Source organism: Dermacentor albipictus, unplaced genomic scaffold (genome assembly GCF_038994185.2).
Source record: "Dermacentor albipictus isolate Rhodes 1998 colony unplaced genomic scaffold, USDA_Dalb.pri_finalv2 scaffold_65, whole genome shotgun sequence".
Taxonomy (NCBI): domain Eukaryota; kingdom Metazoa; phylum Arthropoda; class Arachnida; order Ixodida; family Ixodidae; genus Dermacentor; species Dermacentor albipictus.
Genome location: NW_027225619.1, coordinates 72,618 through 99,976, shown reverse-complemented (window position 1 = coordinate 99,976; position 27,359 = coordinate 72,618). Strand labels below are relative to the sequence as shown.

At 48.5% G+C, this 27,359-nt stretch overlaps 1 protein-coding gene and 1 long non-coding RNA gene across 2 annotated transcripts in view; one reads left to right on the top strand and one right to left on the bottom strand.

The window, feature by feature from the left end:
- The window catches only part of LOC139053068 (nose resistant to fluoxetine protein 6-like), a 126,619-nt gene extending 124,132 nt beyond the window's left edge, over positions 1-2,487 (top strand). The window contains exon 15 of the mRNA XM_070530219.1: positions 996-2,487. Within this exon, the coding sequence (XP_070386320.1) occupies positions 996-1,202 (207 nt within the window). The 3' untranslated portion in view covers positions 1,203-2,487. The remainder of the gene's footprint in view (positions 1-995) is intronic.
- Positions 1-27,359, bottom strand: part of LOC139053069 (uncharacterized) — a 117,926-nt gene that overhangs the window by 38,967 nt on the left and 51,600 nt on the right. The window lies entirely within an intron of this gene.

Below are 27,359 nucleotides of genomic sequence, written 5' to 3'. Positions count from 1 at the left end.
GATGGCGCATACTGGGGCTAAATTCTTCTGAATAGAGAAAGCATGCCCAAATATCTCAAATATCAGAATGAGATGTCCTGCATCGTTTTTACGGGTCAGAAGCTGTGGTTGCCTAAGCACTGCTGTAGGTTTCCTGAAATGACATTCGCCACACCCAGGAGACCAACTAAATTCAGCTGAAAGTTGATTTGAGAACATTTTTCAAGTATTCAGTGTGTGATCTGAACGGTGTAAAAGAGAGTGTTACAATATAGCCGTAAATTACGTGGGAATTATTTTTGATATACAAATAATTAGGCGTTTCAATACTTCTTTTTGAGTACACCGAAAACGAAAAACACTCTGTACAAAAATTGGGTTGCATACAATGAATGGCTGTTATCCTCAAATTAAATTGGATGTTTTTCATTTCAAATAACCTTAAGAGGAAATAAATGCGAAGCCATGAAATTCAGAGGTATGATTGAGCTGACGTGCACATATGGTAGTTTTTCCGAGTATGCATTCATTAAGCCACTGTGGCACAGGTATTCTGCCTGCGCCTTGCGTTCTATCATATGGAGAGAGCAATGTTTTTAGTTTTCATGGTGTACGTACAACAGCTCGTTTGTGTACATCGTGGCCATATCAAATCCGTGTCCACATGTTGGTGACACTTACGCTCAGTCTCCTTGAAAGAAAATCAGTGTTGTATATTTATTTGATTGCTTGGGAACGCTTGTTAGGCTATAGACCAACAAACAAAATGGATAAAGCAGCCACAGGTAACGTTGTTTCAAGGTCTGCTGGGCGCCTTGGAAGGAGCAAGCTTTCAAGTTCAAATGCGATGCCTTCAATATATTGCTATGCGCGGTTGAAGGTGTGGCTCGCGGAAGTGTTCACTTGTCCCAGGAATTTTGGTGGGTCGTCCAGGACGCTGCTGCTATAGCGTTCTTGAATTTAAAGAGTGTGATGTTTCTCCCTTTTTTTCTTTGCCTAACTCATGAAACATACAGTTCATGTCGGCCATCTCCAACTTCGTGGTGGCCGTAATACTGGGCTTCGTGGCGTCTGTCGTGGTCGAAAAGCCCATCGTCTGGTTCTGGGACAACGTGACCGGCTCGCACAAGCCGCCCCGTATCAGTCAGCACGTTGTTACTAAGCAGCAGCCGCAAGAAACTGCAAGCCCGCCCACGAATGGTGTCAAGAAGGAGCCCGTGTAGAAGCAATTCTGTGAACTACTAAATAGTGCTTGAACAGTGTGCAGCTGTGGTGCTACTGTGGATGTCTCGGGTTTTGCTGTTTTTTTTTTTGTTTTCGATGGACGTCACAACGCCTCTATGTGCAAGGACGCCAACTACTCGACATGGAAATCGCACTGTGTTCAGCGCAAAAGCAAAAAAATATGAAGCGGATGCTCCAGACTACACCAGCAAAAGCGCCCATTTTACAAATATGTGCATTGTGCGCACGCTGCTTCCTTTCCTTTCGAACTTCAGCAACATTAAGCCTACTGAACACCCTAAGCTTGACACACCTCGAACTATAGGAAACACGGGTTACAGTGTGAGACGACGATCGCGCCATATCAGTTTGCCTTGCAATATTGACGAGCAGAAGTATTCCCTTTAGTTGATGATGAGCACTTCTCACGTGAAGTTCGCCTGACGCCGTTCTATATGAATTGCTATCACACTTCGAGTGGGCCATGTTGTCGAAAGACTTATTTTGTAGTTGGTATTGTCTATACTGCTGCATCGTGCTTTAACGCGCCGCACATTATTCCCGTGTCGTGAGACGCGACAATGCTGCATCGCAAGCCTTCACGTCACTCAGAAGTATCCCACCAGCCTAGAAGCTGCGAACGAAGCCAACGATTTTCGACCATGTCGTGCAAACTTTGCACTTGCAGATAAGTTGCTTGTAAACAGCTTCGCATAAAATACTTTCTGAGGTTGTGATGAACAGATGAAGGCTTTGCATATAGATGACATGCTTACCACCAGTGCTCCATTGCACAGCCTTGAGCGGAGTAATCACCTATAGAAATCGCTTGCTAGTGACCCAGTACGACATAGCACGGAATGTGGCCATATCATCTGTCATTCCATTGTATTTACGATACCACCTATTCTTACAAACTCAGATGCTTCTATTAATTTCTAAATTTATTTAAAAGTTTCCTCTTAGTACTCGTTATATTGGTTCTCGGGAAGAAAAAATTGCTTGAGAGCACAGTACTGCACTGAAAGTATGCTGCTCTTTTTGGCGGGACGCAGCTACTTGCCGTAGGCTCGTTTCTTTTGACATTACATGAGATGCTTAACTTGACATGGCAACATGGTAGGCTGGGATAGGAATAAGCAGCGTACTGAGAGATTTTTTTTTTAGGTGCTGCCATAATGGGCTCAATTTCAGCTTCTCTAGACATTCTTACTTATCTTTGTCTTCTGACGTGTTTGTATGTGTCGCATTTTAAATATATTAAAGTATTGTTACACTGCATTATCTGTGCTGCGCTTTCCTCATCGTGCTGAACTTTTTATTAGCAGTGGCGCTATACTATATAAGAAATATCAGAATTGTGTAAGCGCTGGCATGTTTACGCGATATGGGATGAGAGGGAGGTGGTACTACAAGCTGGTGCTTCTGTGCATTTAACTAACCCGCCGCGTTTGCTTAGTGGCTCTGGTGTCGCGCTGCTAAGCACGAGATCGCAGGATCCAATTCCGCCCACGGCGGCTGCATTTCGATGGTGGGGCGAAATGCGAAAACGCCCTTGTACTTAGATTTAGGTGCCCTTAAAAAACGCCAGGTGGTCTGAATTTCAGGAGTCCCCCCACTACGATGGGCCCCATAGCCAGATCGTGGTTCTGACACGTGAAACGCCATAACTTTTCAATGTTTCACTGCCATTTGTTGAAACTCTCAGAATATGACGCTGTTGACATTTTCGGAATATAGAATATGTCCTGTAAGTTTTATTTTTTTTCCACGTACGATGAGTCGAGCACATTCTGAAATTCACCGTAGATTTCAGCAATCATGTCAAAACGGTGACCCTTGAGCTCTTTTTTTTTATTTCGGAAAGAAAGTGACGTCAGCGGGAGCTAAATCTGGAAATCTTTCAAGTCGAGAATCGTCAGTCGGGATGAAACTAATTGAGTGCGTGGGTAGGACGCCGAGGCGAAGCAACAGTCTTCGCAGCGGAAAAGTCCAATCTCTTCACGACCTGAACAAAAAGCAAGGCAAGTCCTCAACTCTACAAATTGCTTGTTCATTGTCTTTTTTGACATTTACAGCAGTGGGCACATAAAACTTGTCATAAATGCCCATGATTTGTACTGCGCTACAGCGGAACAAAGAAGGATGGGAAAAACGAAGACAAGAGTTGACTTGCAACTAAAATTGATTTTCTTGAAGAAGTCATGTATGTTCTGACATGTGTATTTTTTTTCCGGTGACTGTTTTCACCGGCTAACAGCTTAGTGCTGTCGCTCAGCGTAAGACGCGCCGCCGTTAGTTGGAACTTACTCGAATGTTATCGTTGGTTCTGTCTCTTGTGTATGTTCCCACCGTAGCTTGTTTAATAATATTGTATGCGCGATACGAAGTCTGAGGTACTTTCTGGAAGGCACGCAGGTACAAGCAATTACGCTAGAACCTTCGACGACTCATGTATAAAAGCCGACGCGCTTGACCCGCAGACGAGAGTTTCGACGATCGCCGACGTTGCTCACCGCTATCGTTGCGCTTGAGTGTTACTTGTTTTGCCGGGCAAGAGTTTGACTAATAAATAGGTGAACTTGTAACTCACAGTTTTGACAGTGTGTCGTTCTTCACCATCACTACAACATAACGTCCAGTTGAGGTGCGTTTGCGTTCATGTACCAGACGTGCCTGCAAAGCTGCGATTCAAACGCGAACCTGGAAAACAGCAGCAACGTCGACCGGGATCATAGACATAGGCTCAGGTTACAAAACTCGCTCCCGGAGTTCGGACTTCTACCCGTGTGGACCCGGGAGACCAAGACCAAGTCGGGAGCCATGACGACGGGCCCAGCACCTTCAGCAGCCATAGTACTTCGAGAGCCCTGGAAGCTATCGACTTTGTGTGGATTATCGATTAAAGGCCCTGAAAACTGACTGGAGACATACGAGAGGACCGCTACGTTCTAGAACTAGAGTGGCGAGAACAAACTGAGCCGTGTGTATTTCTTTGGATGACGCTGCTCGGAGCTGGTTCGAACACCGTGAGACCACCCTGTTTACGCGGTGACCGACTAGGTGAGAACTCCTTGAAGGCCTTGGCGAGTGTCCTACGCAACGACAGGGCCAACGTTCTCTTGGAAGCCTTAGTACAGCTAGCGAACGAGAACATAGGGATATTTACGGAGGAGATGACTCGCCTCTTCCGTTACGCCGACCCCGACGCGTCTGAAGAAAAGAAGGTTCGGTTCCAGGTGCGGGTTGTGAAAGAGCCGGCTATTCGCTGGATTCATACCCAATCCGACCAAAACTGTAGCCAAATTTGTTTCAGAGGCCACAACAATCGAGGAGACGCTAGAAATGTGCACCAGGCAATACAACCGCCGTGCGCTGACGACAAACTACGTCGAGGATCAAACGCTAGGCACCGACGATCTTCGCGAGACAGAGTTTTCGTACGGGAAGATGCTGCAGAAGTTGAGCCTAAGGCGACAGCCCCAGGTAGCCTCGATCGCTGACATAGACATGCAAGAACTTCAGCAGTCACTGGAAGCACCACAAGTTCCAGCATCGCAGCAACCACAGCCGGAAGCGATGTCCTGCGCTCCCGTTTCCCGCCGTCAAGGTCTCTCTCCGCGGCCATGCCGGGGTGCCGTACATAGCATTTTTATGTCTGTCATAATGTAACCAATTGCTTAATACGTACTGGTGCGCTAGTTGGTTAGTCATGATGTAATATGGCAGCGCATTTTGAAACAATGACGTAACACAGAATGGACAAACACTAGCTCAGTGTGTGTGTGTGTCTCAAAACGCTCCTGTTCATTCAATCTGCGTTACGTCATTGTTTCGAAATGTGCTGCCATATTACACCATGTAATCAATTGTAGGCTCACTATTAACTTGACAGCTACTAAAAAAACGTGAGCAGCAAAGTTCAACTAAATCAACAAGCTATTGTTGAAGAATCACACGCGTGCTCGGTGAAAAGAGAAGTGATTTACCAACGACACAGCTGTATTCCGCGATAACGGAAGCATCTGCATAGGAGTACGTTAATCTATAACGCTTGGGTGGTTCAGCGCGTTACGCTGTTGCTGCTACAGATCCCTCGTTCATCGGCTTAGATACGTGTGTGTGTTCGTGTGCACGCGCGTTCTGGCAAGCTGTTACGTACACGGTCTAGCCCCGCCCATGAAAGGAATGCGCATCGGTTGGTGGAAGCAAACAGACTGAGTTTCTTTTCTACAAAAAACGCAGACTAAAGCTGCATGTGTTCGAGGGGGCAAACTCTAGGTCTCTGTCCGGTGGCCGACACGCTGGCGGTGACGGGTAAACCTCGGAACGCGACTCGGGATGGGGTCTCTTCCTGTTTGTTCTGCACTGGTGCTTCGTCCAGCCAAGGAGTGGTGGAGCGTCTCTTGTACACAACACTGTCCTCCCTTCTCAGATGGAGTCGCTGTAGCGACCTGGAGGGTGTCGTTTCCGCTGCGGTCGTGATTCTGCAGTCGTGTTTGGCTGTCTCAGGGGCAGTGTCAATCTCTGGTTTGGTCGCTGATGATTTCGTAGGCTCCAGCGTTCCCGATAGAGTGGCCCCCGACGACGTAAAGTCATCTGCTTCTATTCCCAGTATAAATGGGAGTGGGGCAGTGCTCGCGGCTTGCGTACAGCCTTTATCCTGTGTCGGCCAATCTTCTGTGTAGTGTATCAAAGGGTCAGGCTTGGCGTGGTCACATTGTCATCGCACTAACCCGTTAGGGCCTTTAATGAGCCACAATCGGCTTCCTAGCTTTTCCAAAACCGTCCCCTCCGTCCAGATCGGGTTCCCTACGAAGTTTCGAAAGAAAACTGCTTGTCCGACAGCGAGTGCTCTCGACGCTGTGTCCCTGTTGCAGTTGGTACGGGTTTTGTTCCCTATTGCTTGGAGCTGAGTGCGCGTGAGAGCTGTATCCAGCTCCCGCCCCAACATAAGTGCAGTGGGCGTTTTGCCCGTTGATGTGAAGATGGGGGTGTATTGCTTTAGCAAGAACTGGGCCAGCCTACACGCTAATGTTCCGTCCTTGTTTTTGACTAATGCTTGTTTGGTTTAAAAAACAATCCTTTCTGCTGGGACATTCGTTTTAATGTCACACAGTGCTCTTGTTACGTGGTTCACCCCATTCTTCTTTAGGAAGCTCTCAACTTTTACTGAAACGAAAGATGGTCCACTATTAGTCGCAAGCTTTTTGGGGAGCCTAAAAGCTGCGAAAAAGTTCCCAAGTTTTACAGCCAATGTGGGAGACTGTATTTTGCGCATGTAGCGCACTTCCAACCATTTGCTGTACGCATCCACAACAATTAGCAGCATTCTGCCTTCTACGTTATTAACGAAGTCTATGTGAACTTTGTCCCAAGGCGTTCTTGCGCGTTCTCATTTGGGCACCGGTGCCCTGACTGGTGCTCTTTGGTGTTAACAACAAGTTGCACAGTTTTTAGCCAGCCGTTAAATATCTGCGTCAATGCCTGGTCGCCAAAAGTAACTTCGTGTGCATTCCTTCTTGGACACAATTACGCGGTGGTTTGCAGGTGCGAGTTTAAGAAGGTAATTTCTTGCCTTTGTTGGAGTTACTATCCGGGAGCATCTAACAAGGCACCCTTCCTGCGCTGAAAGCTCTGTCTAAAGTTTCTGGTACGGTGAAGATTGTTCTATCGGCAGTTTATGGATTTCACCGATTGAAACAGTCTCCAGAACTTGGGACAAAACTGAGTCCATTTGAGTCATTCACGCGAGTTGACGCGGTGAAAGCTCGAAGCTGGGTGTGGTAGCCAAGATGAGCACCTCTCCCGAGGGATAACGCTAATCAACTTGTGCCGGCAGCGGAAGTCCACTGAGAGCGTCCGCATTTTGGTGCAGTTGGTCAGGCCTGTACGCCAACCTGTAATCGTATGTTGCTAGTTTAAGGCACCAGCGCGTCATCCGTGATGAAAGGACCCGGGGTACTCGCTTTGTTTCACTCACGATTCCAATGAACCTCTGGTGACCTGTCATTATGGTCACATGCCGGCCATCGATGTACCTATGAAAATGACTGGTGCCATAGGTTACTGCTACACGTTCTTTGTCTAGCTGGGAATAGTTCTTTTCGGCGCTTCCCAGTGTTCACGAAGCGAATGCAATGGTCGCCTCTCAGTAAACAGCGTCTTCCTGAATGAGGACGGCACCGACGCCGTACGGTGATGCGTCCAGTGACAAAAGAAGGGGCTTCGTCTCGTTGTAGTAAGCGAACACCGTAGATGCGCAGATCATCTCTTTAGGCACCTCGAAAGAGGCTTGATGCTTGCTCTCCCACCTCCAGGGCGTGTTATTCTCTAGGAGCCTGTACGATTCCATCGCGACCGTCGCTCTGTTCTCTAAAAAGTGTCATCAAATAAAATAATGCCCAGGAAAGCCATATGCGATGTCTTGTCAGATGCTCTGGGCACTTGAAACATAGCCTCAAGCTTTTCTCGATGGTGCGAACACCATTGGCATCAATTCGATGTCCCGGAAACTCAACTGACGTGATTCCGAAGCTGTACTTTTCTTTCTTGATCGAGGCGTAGGCCTTTCTTACTTAGCCTCGACAGAACCTGATTCAGACGCTGTGCGTGCTCATTTACACCATTCCCGCTGACAATGATGTCGTCAAGATAAACACTCACCCCAGGAATTCCAGCAAACGTTGCCTCCATCATGCACTGAAAGTTAGCTGGTGCAGCGAAAATTCAGAATGGGAGGCGTTCCACCTTGAATAGTCGTTTTGTGGTGTTCACTGTGAGCAGTACTGCTGTTTCTTCGTCCACCTTAAGTTGTTGATATGCTAGATAAAGATCTATCATTGAGAAGAGGGTTCCACCATGTAGGTTTGCGGACACTTCATCTATAATTTCGAGTGGGTACGATGCCTTCTTCGCTGCTGCAATAACATTATTCCTGTAGTCACCATAGACACTGAGTGTACCGTCGTTCTTCCGAACAGGTACCAACGGGGTTGCCATTTGGTATGCTGCGTTGGTTTTATGATGTCTTGGCGCTGTAAACGATAAAGCTCATCTTCCGCTGGCCCTTGCAGTGCCAGTGGAACCGGACGAGCTTTGCAAAACTTCGCCGTTGCGCCTTCCCCAAGTTCCAAGTGAGCTAAAGGACCCGTATAGCTGCGAACGTCTTCCTTGAAGACATCTGGGTGTCATCGCAGGACCTCTGTTATCTCTAGCACTGGCTTTCCAACGTGGTTGATCCCCTTCACCTGAATCTGAAGTGCCAAAAAACCAATCCCTTCCTAGGAGGTAGCACCTGGTGCCCTTCATAACCAACAACGGCAGCAGATAGTCCTCTCATATCAACCTCACACGAACTTGTGCGGAGCCCAGGAGGCGTAATTCTTCACCTCACCATGTGCGCAAATCTAGCGGCTCGCTTGAAAGCAACTGATTGTTTTCTTCCACGTTCTGTAGTCCGCGTCCGCGCTTATCAGGGAGCATGCCGCACCTGCATTCACCTCCAACTGGAGTGGCTTACCCTTCACCCTCATCTCCACGAGGAATTTCGGGGAGTGTGTACGTACACTCACTGTGTGCAGCTCGCAGCAGGACTCACTTACAGGTAGTGGGTTGACACTGTGTGCCCGTTGCTGCTTGTTGTTGGGGCGTGTTTCCGTGTTTTTGCTTTTTTTCGAGACGCAGGCATGCACGATGTGACCTTTCTCGGAGCAGAAACGGCACTCTGCTGTCTTGCATCTGCTTGTTTCAGGGTCGTGCAAGCCGTCGCATCGATAGCAATGTCATGCTGACGTATGCTTGCCTCCTGGCCTGATTGGCGACATCCTGTTAATTCCCCCTGAGCAGGATGCGTTGTTGGCCAAGTTGGTTCATTGTAATTCGGAACAGTGGTTGCGCTTACTAGACAATCACATGAAAGAAGACAGGACAGGCGCAAACTAACAACTGAGGTTTATTCGAGAAAAAACACTTATATATCACACAATGCCAGCGCAGGCGCTTCAGGGTATCAGCAGCATAATCAGAAAAAACCAATGGCGTGGCTTACCTAAACATACTATCTAAGAAACGAGCCTCCCTATTGTAGAGCATGACCGATGTGTCACTGATGCATGCTTGTCCCTTCTTTTTTATGAAATATGATTCAAGAAGTTCTCGTACTTTGTCATTATGGCACTTGCGCAGGATCTTAACTTGGTCTAGCAGAGGCCTGCATTTGTGGTCTAAGCAATGCATCGGTAAATGACGTTGCTCCCGGTTAATAATTGATCTTTCGTGTTCACGGATTCGTACGTTTAAACAACGTCCCGTCTGGCCTATGTAGGTTTTGCCGCATGTCAGGGGAATCTGATATACAACGCCAACTTGGCAATCTAAATAGGTGTTCTTGTGTTTCATGCCGCAGCCACCTTGCTTCTTTCTAGCATGATGTCTCCCAATGCGGGCGCAAAGGTGACTCAGCTTGCAGGGAGCCGAGAAAACGAGTGGGACACCATGCTTGGTTGCTATCTTCTTCAAATTATGTGCTGTTCTGTGAACATATGGGATTACAACTGGCTTAGAAGCTTTGTTGACAACATCAGAGGTTGCTTTTTGGGGTGCTTTTAGCCTCTTTTGTAGCGTTTCAATCACTGCCAGCAAAACCACATCAGGAAAGCCAGCCTCTTTCAGCCTGGAAATTTGCATGTCGAAGCTAGCCTGCATGGCATGCGTACATGACTTCTTCAAAGATTGCTGAATAATTTGTTTAGCAATGGCCCTTTTTGTTATTTTAGAGTGAGCTGAATCATATGGTAATAGTTGTTTTTGTGTGCGAGGGCAGAAACAGCTACAAACGTGCTCTTTTCCAAAGGTAAGTTTGAGGTCAAGGAACTGCAGAGTGTTATTGACAGGGAGCTCATGTGTAAAGGTCAGACCTAAGGCATTATTCTCAAAGAGATTTAAAATGTCTGCAATAGCATCGTCATACATAAAATCATTTCGTACTTTCAGCAGTACAAGAAAATCGTCAACATACCTGAAAACGTGTGCAACTTTGTCTTTGTCAAGTACACCAAACAAGGTGCGGTCAATACTCGATAAAAAGATATTGCATAAAACTGGTGCTACGCACGACCCAATGCACACTCCCTGTCGCTGCAAAAAGGTTTGGTTGTCAAAGCTGATAAAAGTAGCACTGAGATAAAATTCTAAAAGGGCCAGGAAACTGTCTACCGAAATGCCTGCTGAGTTTTGGAAACCAATGCCATCGTTAGCTTCAATGCAGCTACGCACTGATTCAAAAAGTGGCTGGTGAGGAATGGAGTAGAATAAATCTTCTACATCCACTGAGAACCCAAAACCGATTGAGTCAACTGTCTGCAGAAGCGAAAAAACATCTTCCGAATTTTTCGTGGCAAAAGGATCATCAATATGCATCATGCTCAAATGCTTCTGCAGAAAAATACTAATTTCGTGTTGCCATGTGCCTTTCTCGCTAACAATGGCTCTGAAGGGCACATCAGCCTTGTGCGTTTTTGCGGAAAAAAACACCGACAAGCTATCGTTCTTGCTGTTGTTAACAACATGAGACAGTTTGGCTAGCTCTAAGTTATCGCATAAAGAAATTGCGGCTTGCTTTACGCGATTACGCTTCACGGGTACCTTTTTAAAGTTCTTGAGCACAGCTGCAGTTGCTTTTTCGTTGAAAAGTCCGGAGTGCAGAACGACGAAGCCACCTTCTTTGTCAGATTCGATGAGCTCGAGGCCATTCCTTACGAAGAAGTCGTAAACAAAGCTTGTTGGGTCTTTCTTGTAAACAGTCCTGTTCACCGATTTTGCCAAGCTGTCGACGCCATCCAATAGGCACCTTTCCTCGTCTTCCGGACCTGCTTTCCTTGAAATTTGGCGGTTCGTGGCTAGCCATTCATGGGGTTCCAATGCTGGCTCGAAGCAAAATTTCGGGCCTTTCCGAAGTAGTGACGACACTTTGTCTGTGACCACAGCTCCACCCAGACACACCAGGTTACCTCGCTGGGGTTTGCTCTTTTTTTCCAAGCGGGGAAGTACCAGGTTGAGCGTTTGCCTCCAGTAGAATTCCATAGTCTGAGCCGTCTGTCGTCTTATACCTTGCCATTTGATTGCAGCTAACCAATGAGGATCCCTGGAAAAGCACAGGGCTCGAAGTATGTCTTGGTACAAGCGGACTTGACGCCATAGTTCCGATCTCATGATCTTGCAGATGCGTTTCGCATGTCCTGCTGAAGGTTTGAGGTGTCCAAACAGGGCATAGACTTCATGCGGGATGTAGCCTTTCTTGAGGAATAGGCCCACAAGTCTTGCACGGCAGGAAGTACTGATGATACCCGACATGACCGCTGATACTTGGCATGATGGAGGGAGAACACAAAAGGAAGAGCCCGATGTAGAAGAAATGAAGTTGAGCAGGATGCGTTGTTGGGCAAGTTGGTTCATTGTAATTCGGAACAGTGGTTGCGCTTACTAGACAATCACATGAAAGAAGACAGGACAGGCGCAAACTAACAACTGAGGTTTATTCGAGAAAAAACACTTATATATCACACAATGCCAGCGCAGGCGCTTCAGGGTATCAGCAGCATAATCAGAAAAAACCAATGGCGTGGCTTACCTAAACATACTATCTAAGAAACGAGCCTCCCTATTGTAGAGCATGACCGATGTGTCACTGATGCATGCTTGTCCCTTCTTTTTTATGAAATATGATTCAAGAAGTTCTCGTGCTTTGTCATTATGGCACTTGCGCAGGATCTTAACTTGGTCTAGCAGAGGCCTGCATTTGTGGTCTAAGCAATGCATCGGTAAATGACGTTGCTCCCGGTTAATAATTGATCTTTCGGATTCACGGATTGATGTGCCCTTCAGAGCCATTGTTAGCGAGAAAGGCACATGGCAACACGAAATTAGTATTTTTTCTGCAGAAGCATTTGAGCATGTTGCATATTGATGATCCTTTTGCCACGAAAAATTCGGAAGATGTTTTTTCGCTTCTGCAGACAGTTGACTCAATCGGTTTTGGGTTCTCAGTGGATGTAGAAGATTTATTCTACTCCATTCCTCACCAGCCACTTTTTGAATCAGTGCGTAGCTGCATTGAAGCTAGCGATGTCATTGGTTTCCAAAACTCAGCAGGCATTTCGGTAGACAGTTTCCTGGCCCTTTTAGAATTTTATCTCAGTGCTACTTTTATCAGCTTTGACAACCAAACCTTTTTGCAGCGACAGGGAGTGTGCATTGGGTCGTGCGTAGCACCAGTTTTATGCAATATCTTTTTATCGAGTATTGACCGCACCTTGTTTGGTGTACTTGACAAAGACAAAGTTGCACACGTTTTCAGGTATGTTGACGATTTTCTTGTACTGCTGAAAGTACGAAATGATTTTATGTATGACGATGCTATTGCAGACATTTTAAATCTCTTTGAGAATAATGCCTTAGGTCTGACCTTTACACATGAGCTCCCTGTCAATAACACTCTGCAGTTCCTTGACCTCAAACTTACCTTTGGAAAAGAGCACGTTTGTAGCTGTTTCTGCCCTCGCACACAAAAAGAACTATTACCATATGATTCAGCTCACTCTAAAATAACAAAAAGGGCCATTGCTAAACAAATTATTCAGCAATCTTTGAAGAAGTCATGTACGCATGCCATGCAGGCTAGCTTCGACATGCAAATTTCCAGGCTGAAAGAGGCTGGCTTTCCTGATGTGGTTTTGCTGGCAGTGATTGAAACGCTACAAAAGAGGCTAAAAGCACCCCAAAAAGCAACCCCTGATGTTGTCAACAAAGCTTCTAAGCCAGTTGTAATCCCATATGTTCACAGAACAGCACATAATTTGAAGAAGATAGCAACCAAGCATGGTGTCCCACTTGTTTTCTCGGCTCCCTGCAAGCTGAGTCACCTTTGCGCCCGCATTGGGAGACATCATGCCAGAAAGAAGCAAGGTGGCTGCGGCATGAAACACAAGAACACCTATTTAGATTGCCAAGTTGGCGTTGTATATCAGATTCCCCTGACATGCGGCAAAACCTACATAGGCCAGACGGGACGTTGTTTAAACGTACGAATCCGTGAACACGAAAGATCAATTATTAACCGGGAGCAACGTCATTTACCGATGCATTGCGTAGACCACAAATGCGGGCCTCTGCTAGACCAAGTTAAGATCCTGCGCAAGTGCCATAATGACAAAGCACGAGAACTTCTTGAATCATATTTCATAAAAAAGAAGGGACAAGCATGCATCAGTGACACATCAGTCATGCTCTACAATAGGGAGGCTCGTTTCTTAGATAGTATGTTTAGGTAAGCCACGCCATTGGTTGTTTCTGATTATGCTGCTGATACCCTGAAGCGCCTGCGCTGGCATTGTGTGATATATAAGTGTTTTTTCTCGAATAAACCTCAGTTGTTAGTTTGCGCCTGTCCTGTCTTCTTTCATGTGATTGTCTAGTAAGCGCAACCACTGTTCCGAATTACAATGAACCAACTTGCCCAACAACGCATCCTGCTCAACTTCATTTCTTCTACATCGGGATCTTCCTTTTGTGTTCTCCCTCCATCATGCCAAGTATCAGCGGTCATGTCGGGTATCATCAGTACTTCCTGCCGTGCAAGACTTGTGGGCCTATTCCTCAAGAAAGGCTACATCCCGCATGAAGTCTATACCCTGTTTGGACACCTCAAACCTTCAGCAGGACATGCGAAACGCATCTGCAAGATCATGAGATCGGAACTATGGCGTCAAGTCCGCTTGTACCAAGACATGCTTCGAGCCCTGTGCTTTTCCAGGGATCCTCATTGGTTAGCTACAATCAAATGGCAAGGTATAAGACGACAGACGGCTCAGACTATGGAATTCTACTGGAGGCAAACGCTCAACCTGGTACTTCCCCGCTTGGAAAAAAAGAGCAAACCCCAGCGAGGTAACCTGGTGTGTCTGGGTGGAGCTGTGGTCACAGACAGAGTGTCGTCACTACTTCGGAAAGGCCCGAAATTTTGCTTCGAGCCAGCATTGGAACCCCATGAATGGCTAGCCACGAACCGCCAAATTTCAAGGAAAGCAGGTCCGGAAGACGAGGAAAGGTGCCTATTGGATGGCGTCGACAGCTTGGCAAAATCGGTGAACAGGACTGTTTACAAGAAAGACCCAACAAGCTTTGTTTACGACTTCTTCGTAAGGAATGGCCTCCAGCTCATCGAATCTGACAAAGAAGGTGGCTTCGTCGTTCTGCACTCCGGACTTTTCAACGAAAAAGCAACTGCAGCTGTGCTCAAGAACTTTAAAAAGGTACCCGTGAAGCGTAATCGCGTAAAGCAAGCCGCAATTTCTTTATGCGATAACTTAGAGCTAGCCAAACTGTCTCATGTTGTTAACAACAGCAAGAACGATAGCTTGTCGGTGTTTTTTTCCGCAAAAACGCACAAGGCTGATGTGCCCTTCAGAGCCATTGTTAGCGAGAAAGGCACATGGCAACACGAAATTAGTATTTTTCTGCAGAAGCATTTGAGCATGTTGCATATTGATGATCCTTTTGCCACGAAAAATTCGGAAGATGTTTTTTCGCTTCTGCAGACAGTTGACTCAATCGGTTTTGGGTTCTCAGTGGATGTAGAAGATTTATTCTACTCCATTCCTCACCAGCCACTTTTTGAATCAGTGCGTAGCTGCATTGAAGCTAACGATGTCATTGGTTTCCAAAACTCAGCAGGCATTTCGGTAGACAGTTTCCTGGCCCTTTTAGAATTTTATCTCAGTGCTACTTTTATCAGCTTTGACAACCAAACCTTTTTGCAGCGACAGGGAGTGTGCATTAGGTCGTGCGTAGCACCAGTTTTATGCAATATCTTTTTATCGAGTATTGACCGCACCTTGTTTGGTGTACTTGACAAAGACAAAGTTGCACACGTTTTCAGGTATGTTGACGATTTTCTTGTACTGCTGAAAGTACGAAATGATTTTATGTATGACGATGCTATTGCAGACATTTTAAATCTCTTTGAGAATAATGCCTTAGGTCTGACCTTTACACACGAGCTCCCTGTCAATAACACTCTGCAGTTCCTTGACCTCAAACTTACCTTTGGAAAAGAGCACGTTTGTAGCTGTTTCTGCCCTCGCACACAAAAACAACTATTACCATATGATTCAGCTCACTCTAAAATAACAAAAAGGGCCATTGCTAAACAAATTATTCAGCAATCTTTGAAGAAGTCATGTACGCATGCCATGCAGGCCAGCTTCGACATGCAAATTTCCAGGCTGAAAGAGGCTGGCTTTCCTGATGTGGTTTTGCTGGCAGTGATTGAAACGCTACAAAAGAGGCTAAAAGCACCCCAAAAAGCAACCTCTGATGTTGTCAACAAAGCTTCTAAGCCAGTTGTAATCCCATATGTTCACAGAACAGCACATAATTTGAAGAAGATAGCAACCAAGCATGGTGTCCCACTCGTTTTCTCGGCTCCCTGCGAGCTGAGTCACCTTTGCGCCCGCATTGGGAGACATCATGCCAGAAAGAAGCAAGGTGGCTGCGGCATGAAACACAAGAACACCTATTTAGATTGCCAAGTTGGCGTTGTATATCAGATTCCCCTGACATGCGGCAAAACCTACATAGGCCAGACGGGACGTTGTTTAAACGTACGAATCCGTGAACACGAAAGATCAATTATTAACCGGGAGCAACGTCATTTACCGATGCATTGCTTAGACCACAAATGCAGGCCTCTGCTAGACCAAGTTAAGATCCTGCGCAAGTGCCATAATGACAAAGCACGAGAACTTCTTGAATCATATTTCATAAAAAAGAAGGGACAAGCATGCATCAGTGACACATCGGTCATGCTCTACAATAGGGAGGCTCGTTTCTTAGATAGTATGTTTAGGTAAGCCACGCCATTGGTTTTTTCTGATTATGCTGCTGATACCCTGAAGCGCCTGCGCTGGCATTGTGTGATATATAAGTGTTTTTTCTCGAATAAACCTCAGTTGTTAGTTTGCGCCTGTCCTGTCTTCTTTTATGTGATTGTTAATTTCCCCTGAGTTTGCCACTCCCTTGATTCCTCACTGATGCCTTGACGCACTTTGCACTGACAAGGCCTAGTCCAGAGCGCGTTGAAATGTCAGGTCTTTTTATGCCAACAGACTCTGCTGAAGATGTTCGTCCCAGACTCTGCGGACGAGCCTGTCCCAGAGCATCACGTCTTGGGGCGGCATAGTTGAGTTCGCTGCTGAAGAGGTCGTTTGGGTGTCAGGTGACGTCGTCGATACTGCAACCGAAGGCAGTACTCCAAAGTTGCAGTTGGCTGCCAATGTCCCAAAGGCCTAGCTGCTCATCGAGTCGTATGGCCGTTGGTCGCGACTCTGAAACACGCACCAGCTGTAAAGCTCGCATGTCCTGGTGTCGAAGTGCCGCCTGAGAAGTCACTGAAGTTGACTCCTCCCGGGACCTTCGTCGCTATCAGCGCGCACACAGTCTTGAAAGTGTCGGCTCCACAAAGCGTGAGAAGTTCCCGCTTCTCCGCTTCGTCGCTGACGTCGTTCGCCACGAAGTAAAAGTCGAACCGCTGGATCCACGATGCCCACTATTTCCCCGAGAAAGGCTAGACAGCTCCGTGCATTGGTCCTGTAGCCATGTCCATGAAAGGAGTGCGGATCGGGTAGAGGCAGAAAACAGACTGAGTTTATTTTCTACAAAGATGCAGGCGAGAGGCCCATGTATTCGATGGGGCAAACTCTCGGTGCCTGACCGCTTACCGAGACGCTGAGGGCGACGGAAGATTCTCAAAACTCGACTCGGGATAGGGTCGCTTCCCGTTTCTTCCGCGCTGGTGCTTCGTCCAGCCGAGCAGCGGTGGTGCGTCGCTGGTACACAACACAAGCTATCGTTAGCACAGCTAGAAAAGTGCGCCATCGCTCCGGACGCAACCGAGTACATAGTGATGTATGTTTTTGCTACGTTATGCGGTAGCAGTAAATATAAAAGAAGCGGCAAAGGTAAGATGACTGCGACTGCACAGTGCTCGAATGGTGGGTCACCGCGTCAACGCCACACATGCAGCACAGAATGTGACAGTGCAAGAGTCGCGTTTTCGTAAAGAGGCGGAAGCTTCAACCTACATCGACAAAAATATGCTAATGGTATGGTGGCTAGATAGTGTCGTCTGCGGTTAGTGATAGTTGCCGACTTAGAACATGCTACGAATAGCTTTGTTCAACGCACTGTCGAATGGTTGCCAGCTTTCGACTGACGGGACGTCCCCAAATCCGAGTACAGATGCTGGTGCATGCGAACCGCTAGAGCTAACTGATAAGAAAATAACTAATAAGAAAGCAAACGTAATGACAAAATCCTCGCACGGCGCGAAATTCGCAGGTCACCTGCTTTTTCGCAGGTAACCTGTGAACATGGCGCAGGTTACCTGTTTGGACAACCAGAGGGCGCATGGGAACCGCACCAAACCACGCGATTTCAGCATAAATACAGTTTTGTGACCGATCGCGACGACCACCCGCTTTTCACGAACCGCCCGCCTGCGGTGGGGCTTGCAGCGATGGGCGGCTCGAGAGTAAATCGGCCCTAAGTGTGCACGGTGGGAAGTTGACTGTTTATGACGGCGTTCTAGCGGCGGTCGCACAGAGACGATACAAAAAAAAAACAAAAGATGACACTTCGTGTTTCATTCAACCGGCTCGCGCGAACTCAGATATCGTTTGCTTCGCTAGCTAAAACATACATTTACATCTTTGTCGAGCTTATTTGTATGGGTCAGTAAAGACAAAAAGAGAGAGGAAAACTGCACATACCAATAAGTACCTGTCACAAAGTGCTTCCGGCAGAGTCGAGATGCTGCTGACGGCTGCCATGGACGCCCTTGCGCATCTTGCCGCTTCACAGCCCTAATCCAGGCTTCATGGCCCTGTCAATCGTGTTTGACCGACGGAAATCAGAAAAACAGCTCTGTCCTGCAGGGATGGTCACGGGAGGTGCAATCGTAACTGACACACGACATTGGCATCCCGCCAAATTTCGATGGCATAATGTTCGAAAGGCATTCCGTGCGCGCGGCGGCGAGAATGGCGAGGCTCACATTGCATGTGAGTGGAAGAAGTTTATTGGAGGTCCGGCGAAGGACACGAACTCGTCGCGCACCCGTCTAGCCCCACGTCGGGACCTGTCGTGGGCAAGCCGGACAGCCAGGATTTCTTTGTCTAGAGCGGGGCTACGCAGAAGCGAGTCCCACTCCCCGTTGTTGAACTTGTGGTATCTCGGCCCGCACTCCCAGAGCATGTGTGACAGAGCGGAGGTCTGCCCGCTGGACGGGCAGGTCACGATATACGTCGAGGTAAACTTCATGTAGAACGGCCAAACATGGATATGTGCTGGTTGCGTGTTCCTATTTACGCCCAAGCCCAGTGCGCAACCGCTGCGCCGCTATGCGCCGCTCATGTGTACCGCGTTTCCAGGTACTTCATTCCCCGAAGCGCCACGGCCAGCGACGAAGATCATTTTAGGTACTTGGTGGGACTAGGGAGATATTATGCTTGGGCGCACATTCTGCTCAGTCACTGTCGCCAAAAGAAAATGGGTGTTTGAAAACGCGCCCCCTATAGGCTATGTTGAAATAAAGGTTGCGTGCGGAAGCTGAAATAACACTGAACGAAATTTTTCAGTCCGCATAAGGGTATCAAGTGATGTGATAAGAAGTTGGTCGTGGTGTGCGAGGCGTTTCGATCTACGAAAACTGAGGTAATTGTGACGCGTGGAGAAATTCTGGCACCACGAGCTATCTCATCGCTGAAATCAAGCGTCCTTTCTTTCTTTACGTCGCTATCTCTCTTCCAGCAGAAACAGGCGCCAGGCGCCACACACAATGCACATTAAAATATTATCGCGTGACGTCCAGGAACAAGAAACAATAATAAATAAATAAAATCACACAGGAACTCTTTTCGGGGAGTTGTATGCAGTTTGTGCCACTTGCTCATCTCGATGCAGTCCAGTGCCATTACCAATGTTATCTAACTTGATTAGGCCAGTACTAACGATAGCGCAGTGGCCACACGAACTGGTGCCGACGGTGGCACAAGGAGCATTGGTGACGCCAGCAAAGTACTGTAGGTGGAGATGCCGAGCCGCGCTGATGAGGTTCCAATCATTATAAGCCGTTATCGCTCTTTAGCGCTTTATCCATCCGCGTGGAACCATTATGAACCGTGACCAAACGCAGTCAGGCGGTGGCTTCATGTGGCACCTCCACGCGGGCCGCGCTTTGAAAGCGATCTGTGAGGCTCACAAAGATTTCCGACTGCTCCTGGCTTAGCGTGCTGTGTTCTCATCGCTTACTTAGTGTTGAGGAGACCCGCGTTCCCGTAACTTGAAAGCAGTCAAAAAGGAAAAAGAAGACTGCGTGTGAAGGACGAACTCTAAATGGGCTCCGGCTCTTGGAACACCTCACAGCTGATCTTTTGTTTCTACAACGTGCTTATCACCACCAGTCGACGGATGTTAACGGGTGAAATCTTTTGAGACCAAGATCTCCCAGATGCGGTGAGACCTCGGCCCTTGGACATTTCGAGGCGAGCAGGCAGCAGCGCTAGGCCTAACGTAGGCGCCGCGATTAAGGCGTGACAGCATCGCGTGCCGCCCATGCCCACTGCACTGCTACCGTGACGATGGATGTCCGAGACCCCCTGCCTGACGCAGCATTGGACGAAACGACACCAGCCACCGCTATAAATCAAGAACCGACTCAAGACAACGAAGACGGGACTTGGTTTCTCGTGGCACGAAAGCGCAAGAAACAAGTCCAAGCTACGTCGAGCTTGCCACCCAACACCGCCGCCGTGCAGCAGGACCACCTACATCTGACATTGTGCAATTAGAGCTCTGAGCTGCCCCCGCTACCGATCGACGACTTGAAAGTGGTCTTCAGTCCAACAGATGGACTGAATGAATGGCCGCAGCACTCTATAGCCAGAGCTATAGGCACAGCGGCTCAATTAAATGAGAGCACGCTCCACCAGCTAACCATCCGCATACGCCGAGAGTAGAACGTCGCAACGGTCAGCACACCGGACGAAGAACTAGCGGCAAGGCTTCAGCTGATGAAGTCTATATGCCTGGAAAACAAGCAGTACTAGGTTCAGGCCTATGTGGCCGCTCGAGATGCTTCCTGCAAAGGAGTCATTTCCGGCATAGAAAAGAACACAATGCCGACAACGCTGATGACAAATATGCTATCACCGATGGCTCAGGTCCTGAATGCAAGAACGGTGGGAAGTTCAGCCACGGGCATCATCACGTCCTCTGGCATTCGGGTTCCCCGGTACATCTACTATTACGCAGCAGAATACCGCTGCTACATTCATAAACCCCGACAGCAGCTGTGCAGCTTGTGCCTTTCCACGGGTCATCGAGCGGATGTTTGCCCAACCCCTGATAAACCCCGGTGTGCTGCGTGCGGAACTTCCAACCCCTCGGAAGGACATGATTGCACGCTGAAATGTTTTCATCGTGGTGGTGAGCACCCTGCCACTGGCTCTCGATGTTCACTAAGGCAACCCAAACCCTTTAACAACAGCCACGTGTTTCGAGAGCAGCAGAAAATGGCGGAGCAACAACTCCAGTACGACAAGAAGTCCAGGAAGGTAACGACATTCAACGGTGGGGCACCTGCGACTACTGATGCAACATGTGGTCGTCCTCGCTACTGATCCCGGGGACACAACCAGTCCCAAAGTCGCAGTAGGTCCAGGGTCCGCAGGCCATCCAAGGACCAGCAGCAACCACGTGGTCGAAGCCCATCTGGGAGCCGCAGCCTGGCGCAGCAGAAACAGCTACCGAAGGAACCTCAGGCCGCGTGGATGAAAACGCCCTACCATCACTCCTGGAAGGTGTCAGCGGTGAGTTGGTCAGCGCAGTTTCCCCCTCTTTCCTCCTCCCTTCTTTCACCTCCGTCCGCACAGCACACAAACAAACAAAACAAAATGTCTCCCCCAGCGACGTTTTCACTCACCTAGACACACACACACTCGGACCTGAAAAACTCCCTCACAATTCCTGCACCAAATAAGAAGTGTGCAAAATGATAGAGGAAATGGCGACTATTTTGAGATCGGAGATGTAAAAAATTAAGGAAGAGATCGTGGCTGATGTCAAGCACGTGCTACAATAGGTCATACAACAAGCCATGACTGACATGAAACAATTCATCATTGCAACTTTTAGCTCGACTTTCAGCCATCAAAACGACTCACTTCCACATGACAGTAACGCCACTAGAGAACCAAGAAGGTCACACCCTTATACCCGTCCGGCTCACACCTGCCCTCACCAGCGAGGCGGTGTCAACCAATCATGGCCAGAAAACCTAAGAGGGGCACTACCACCACCTTCCGGGTGTGGCAAGGGAATTGTAGAGGGTACCGAAGGAAGAGGGGTTCCCTCACACAATTCCTACCCACACGTCCTCACCCAACAGACGTTATAGCACTTCGAGAACTACATTACACTCCCACACTCACTGGATACAATGCATGCACCGACAAGCATGACACCACCAAACAACCACTAGCTGCCACCCTTGTATCCAAACAAATCACAGTGATCGAGCACATGCTCGAGAGATCCCATATTCCGCATGTGCTCGTAAAGATTGTACCTAGGAATCAATATGAAACCACCTTTTTTTTCGGCCGCCAGTAGACAAGCCAAAAACTGATTATTCTGAGAGATTTCAATGCGTCCCACCTAGCCTGGGGGTACCAAACAGAAACTCCAACCGGCCGCCGTCCAGCCCACGCCATGAACCTTCATCCATTCACTCTGCTGACAGAACCTGACACACCAACCTGAACGGGCAACAGCATAAGCAGGATACCTGCCCTGGCCTAACTATGGTCAAGGGGTTGACACAATGCTCCTGGAACAACCTAATGGAGAATCTGGGCAGTGACCACAGCATTCTAGCCACAGAAGTCCAACTGGCGGCCTTACGCACACCAGAACGTTCAATTAAAATAACGAACTGGGACACTTTCCGGCGCAACAGAACCAAATCTCAACAACACCGCCCGCAATCTCTACACGAGTGGACACAACAGCTACAAGCAGATTTTAAAGCAGCCACTAAGCAACTTACTACGACAACGGAGACACCGGATGTGGACAGACATCGGCTCCATCTCTGGGATGCTCGAAGAGGCCTGACCAAACGATGGAAGAGGCAGAGGCACAACCGTAGGCTGAAACAAAGAATCACCCGGATAACAGCAGAAGCTGAAGCATTCGCCACCAGCCTCACTAATAGCAATTGGCACAACCTCTGCGACCGCCTTAATGGCACACAAAGTAGTTCCAAGACGTGGTCCCTCCTCAGAGCACTACTCAACCGAACGCACACAACGAACACAGTCCGCACTATCATCCACAAAGAACAAATGGATGATGACGCGCTCCTCCAAACACTGCAAGAGAGATACACTGCTACAGGCCACCGACCGGAGTACAAAGACTATCCACACGAGGAAGAAACGCAATTCTACGGTGATATTACAAAGACAGAAGTGAGGGCAGCCCTACAGGGCATAAGAGGAAACACGGCGCCCGGAGCAGACGGCATTCACTATGCACTGCTACGCAACCTCGACGACCAGACCATACGGCAACTCACTGCATACTACAACGACAATGGAAAAACGGAACGCTTCCCCAGGAATCGCGACACGCTGATATCACCTGAAATCCGAAACCCGGGAAACCGCTGTCCCTGCAAAATCTCAGACCCATTTCCCTGACTTCGTGTATTGGCAAAATCTTCGAGCACGCAGTTCTAAATCGCCTCCAGCCTCACCTCGAAGCGAACCAATTCTTCCCCAATACCTTTTTCGGCTATCGACCAGGTCTGTCTGCGCAGGACATACTCCTACAACTTAAGGAGGATGTTGTGGATAGTCCAAGTAAAGCTCAAACAAGAGCCATTCTGGCATTGGACTTCAAAGGAGCCTTCGATAACGTCGCACATGACCTCATTCTAAACAACCTTGCATTCTCCCGATGCGGAAAAAAGCATCTATAACTTTGTCCGAGCCTTTTTATCTGACCGCACATCCACCATCGGCCTAGGTGATATTCAGTCGGATATTGTCTCGTGGTAGTGACGGTGAAGAAACCAGCAATACGGTGGAATACAAAACTAGCTTTTATTGGGCGAACCTGTGCCCACAAAAACAAGCTACACTTATAGCACAACGATAGCGGCGAACCCTGTCGGCGATCGTCAGAAATCTGATCAGCGGGTCAAGCGCGTCAGCTTTTATAGAGCAGTCGTCAAATGTTCCAGACTAATCGCTCGAACCCACGTACCTTCCACAAAGTTCTACACCATTCGCGTCAGGTGATGAAATCAGATAACATAAGGTTCGGCGACAACAGACAGCGGACCCGCCGTGGTTCCTCAGTGGCTATGGTGTTAGGCTGCTGAGCGCGAGGTCGCGGGATCGAATCCCGGCCACGGCGGCCGCATGTCGCTGGAGGTGAAATGCGAAAACACCGGTGTACTTAGATTTAGGTGCACGTTAAAGAAACCCAGGTGGTCAAAATTTCCGGAGTCCTCCACTACGGCGTGCCTCATAATCAGAAAGTGGTTTTGGCATGTAAAACCCCATAATTTTTAACAGGCAGCGGATAGAAGCATCGATAACTTTCCAGAAACTTCGGATACATGCAGGCGCGTCCCACGCTGCGCGATGACATTTGTTATGGTACGTCCACACTAGCGACGAAAACGCGCGCGACACACTGCGCGCGGTGAGCGGCGCTGTCGCGCGCGGCAAGATTCACGAAAAGCGGCAGCAACGCGCGGCAAACGCGCGAATGTGTGCGAGACCCATTTTTCGCGGCAGACGCAAAACGACTACCAATCAGAAGCGAGCCGCTTTACGAGCCGCTAAAGCCCCTCAGTTTTTCAAAAGTAGCGCCATTCTTAGATCTTTCCGACACCCCGCTCACCTTGGCGCCTCCTCCTCCACGCCTCCTGTCTCCCCAGCCTCCTCCGCTCCCCAATTGGCCAATCTGTGTCACGTGGAAGCAGGCGCCGCGCTTTTGTATATTTTTTCTTACCAGCGCGGAGCAGGCGCCGCACTTTTGTATATTTTTTCTTTCCAGCGCGCGCCGACCTCCATTGTTGGGCCTGCGCGACGAAAGTACGGCAGGCGGACAGGCGGACAGGCGGACAGGCGGAGTGCGTTAGCGTAATAGAAAGTGCAGGGCCGTGAACATAATTGCGATGCCATGCTGCTGCGCCTTCGGTTGCCGCAACAGACACAGCGAGGGCAAAAAGTTTTTTGCTTTGCCGTCCGGCGGGCGCAACGTAAAAAGAAGTGTGGATTCGCAGGATCGGGCGGGCTGACTTCGAGGAAGTGGCAAAGAACGCACGGCTTAGTGAAGTAGGGGCCACGGCTACTCACAACCTCTTATTTTGAGCCTAGTTCACGCCTTCCGCTTCGAGAAAGTGTGTGTTCATGCTCTGCGTAGTTTTTGGCGCTTTGTTTGACTTTTTTTTTCGAATGTGCTCTCTTTGTTTCATGTAGTTTCGTCTTGCGGTGAAATGCACGCATCTGCAGCTGGCCTGTGATATAAAAGTGACTTTATTCAGGGTGTGTTTTGAGTTCCCCCGGAAGTTAGCACATTCTCGACGCTTTTGCAAGGCTCAGTATGACTTACGATGCAGTCTTAGCTTCGAATGTACGCCCGGATGCATTGATTTGGCTTGTGATGATTAACGTTTTTAACGTTGCGAAGCGACTAAAGCCAAGAGGACGTAGTGGATGGCTCCGGATAACTTTATCTACCTCGCCTGGGGATGTTTAACGTGCACTTTGATCGTAGAGTCGTACGTGGGCCGGTAAATTCCTCGTTGGCGTTTCATAATACTCGCGCGCTAGCGCTGCTGTAGAAGTTGGCGCCTCGGCGCGATTGTATTTCTTCAATAAATTTTATTTACTAGTTGTAACAACTTGTCATTATTTCGTATTATTGACGGTGCCTCCAGGGCACCAAAGCGGCAACGGGAACACGAAAGCTAGAACCAGGGCTAGATGGGGCTCGCCGAAGCCTGTGCATGCCAAGGGGGTATAAGATCGCGGACAGCCAATTTTGTATGCGAACACTCCCTGCGACGCCTGCATTAGTGTAATTTTACGTGCTCTTCAGAGGCCTCCGTTAGCCATCACATGTGCCCTCCTGGAGCAGTACTTGAAAAAAAAAACAATATATCGTCAGGATTACCAAAGCAACCCGCAATGAAAAAAAAAAACGGCCCTGTTGCCAGGCATTGCTGATCGCACACAGCCGGAATCTCTCACGCGCCGACCAAACAAAAGTGTCCTGCAGGTACATGAATAAACCTACGAAACCACGTACACAAACTTTCACGCTGTCAACACCTGAAACTTTTGTAATTACGCGCGTGTTTGAGTACACCGCGTGCTTGCGTCGTGTTTCAGCAACACGAACTCTCAACGTCGCGCGCTTTACGCCATAAATTTATTTATTTATTTATTTTCAATACCCTAAAGGCTCCGAGAGGCATTACATAGGGGGGGATACAATTCACACATGATATTGTAATAAAAATGACTGAAGGCAACCAGCACAGATTTCGGTAGAAGAAACACTTTGTAAAAGAAAGAGGGAAAAAAACGAAAAGTAATTTGGGCGAGAGTACATGGTACAATTCATATTTGTTGTACATGGCACTTTTCAACAAGGCACAAGTGGCAGGTGGGTGCGGGTAAATGGAAATTTAGAAATTATACATATATGTAACACAGGCCAGTCAAGAAGTGGCAGCTGAACATTTTATACATTTAAAAATGTGCGCAGGGCTGATTGGAAGGCAGACGGGTCAGTGACTGTTACAATATCTTCAGGTAGGGCGTTCCATTCGTTCACTTATTTTTTCTATTTCTACAGCAATTCCAAGACGAAATTCTAAAGGCCAGTTACCGACTGACGAAGAAAGATCTCGATTGAAAAAACTGCTCCGCAGGGCTCGAACGAACTTCTCTGCGGATTTCCTTCCGTAGCGTGTTAGTCATCGTCTGCTATGGCAGGCCCACCACCGGCGGCGCCACCGTCGAGGCCGCGCCGAGCGGAGGAGGAGGGAAGCGAATGGTGCTACTTTGGGAGATTCAGGGGCTTTACGGGCAGCGCTGTTGTGGCGCCACCTGTCGCTTAAGCAAAGAATCATAATCTATGGGCTCTGAGACTGAACAGTGACACGCGTGCCGTAAAATATCAGAGGCCATTTCCAGTCAAGGGGGCTGTTTTTGTTAAGCCTTACCACACCGCCACTGAGGCGTCGACGAAGAATTCGCCTCGCAATGGAGGCGTTTTTGGAAACCGTTCGCGGTTATGCGTGCCTCTATGATAAATCGAGCGTCGGACAAGGAGCTGCGCGCCAACCGCTGGCACATTATGGACAGCAGTTTGGCATGACAGGTGAGTAATTGGTGAAGGCGGGGAAGCAGAATGTGCGCCTGGCCCTCATTGTCCCTGTACCGCACCCAAACCTTTCTCGTCCGCTTTCTGGCACGTCGGCGTCACACAAGTAAAGAACAAACAAGTATGGTGTTGACAATCACCAGTACCTCCGTATCCGACATGCCTGAGCGTGGCCGGCAGTGGCGCAAAAAAACACAGACACTTCCGATGGAAGACGAAATGGGCAGAACGGAGAGCGCGTTGTCACGAGAAGTATCGAATGGAACGAGACAACGCGGGACTCCACGGGCCGCTGCCGCGTGCCGCAAAACGCGACTGTGGACTTGCCCGCACTCGTCTGCCGCGCGGGCGCTTTCCGCGCGTGGCGTGTCGCGCGCGTTTTTGTCGCTAGTGTGGGCGTACTATTAGGCGGCGAAACGTCGTTGCCCGATAAAGATAAGTGCACGTGTCAATATCATAAAACTTTCCTGGAGAGGGACTCCCCAGGGTTCGGTTCTCTCACCCACCCTGCTCAACGTGGCGATGGCAAAGCTACCACCGCTCCTCGACAAACTTCGGAACGTGCAGCACGCCCTGTACGCCGATGATGTTACAATCTGGGTGACCACAGGGTCAGACGGCGCCATTCA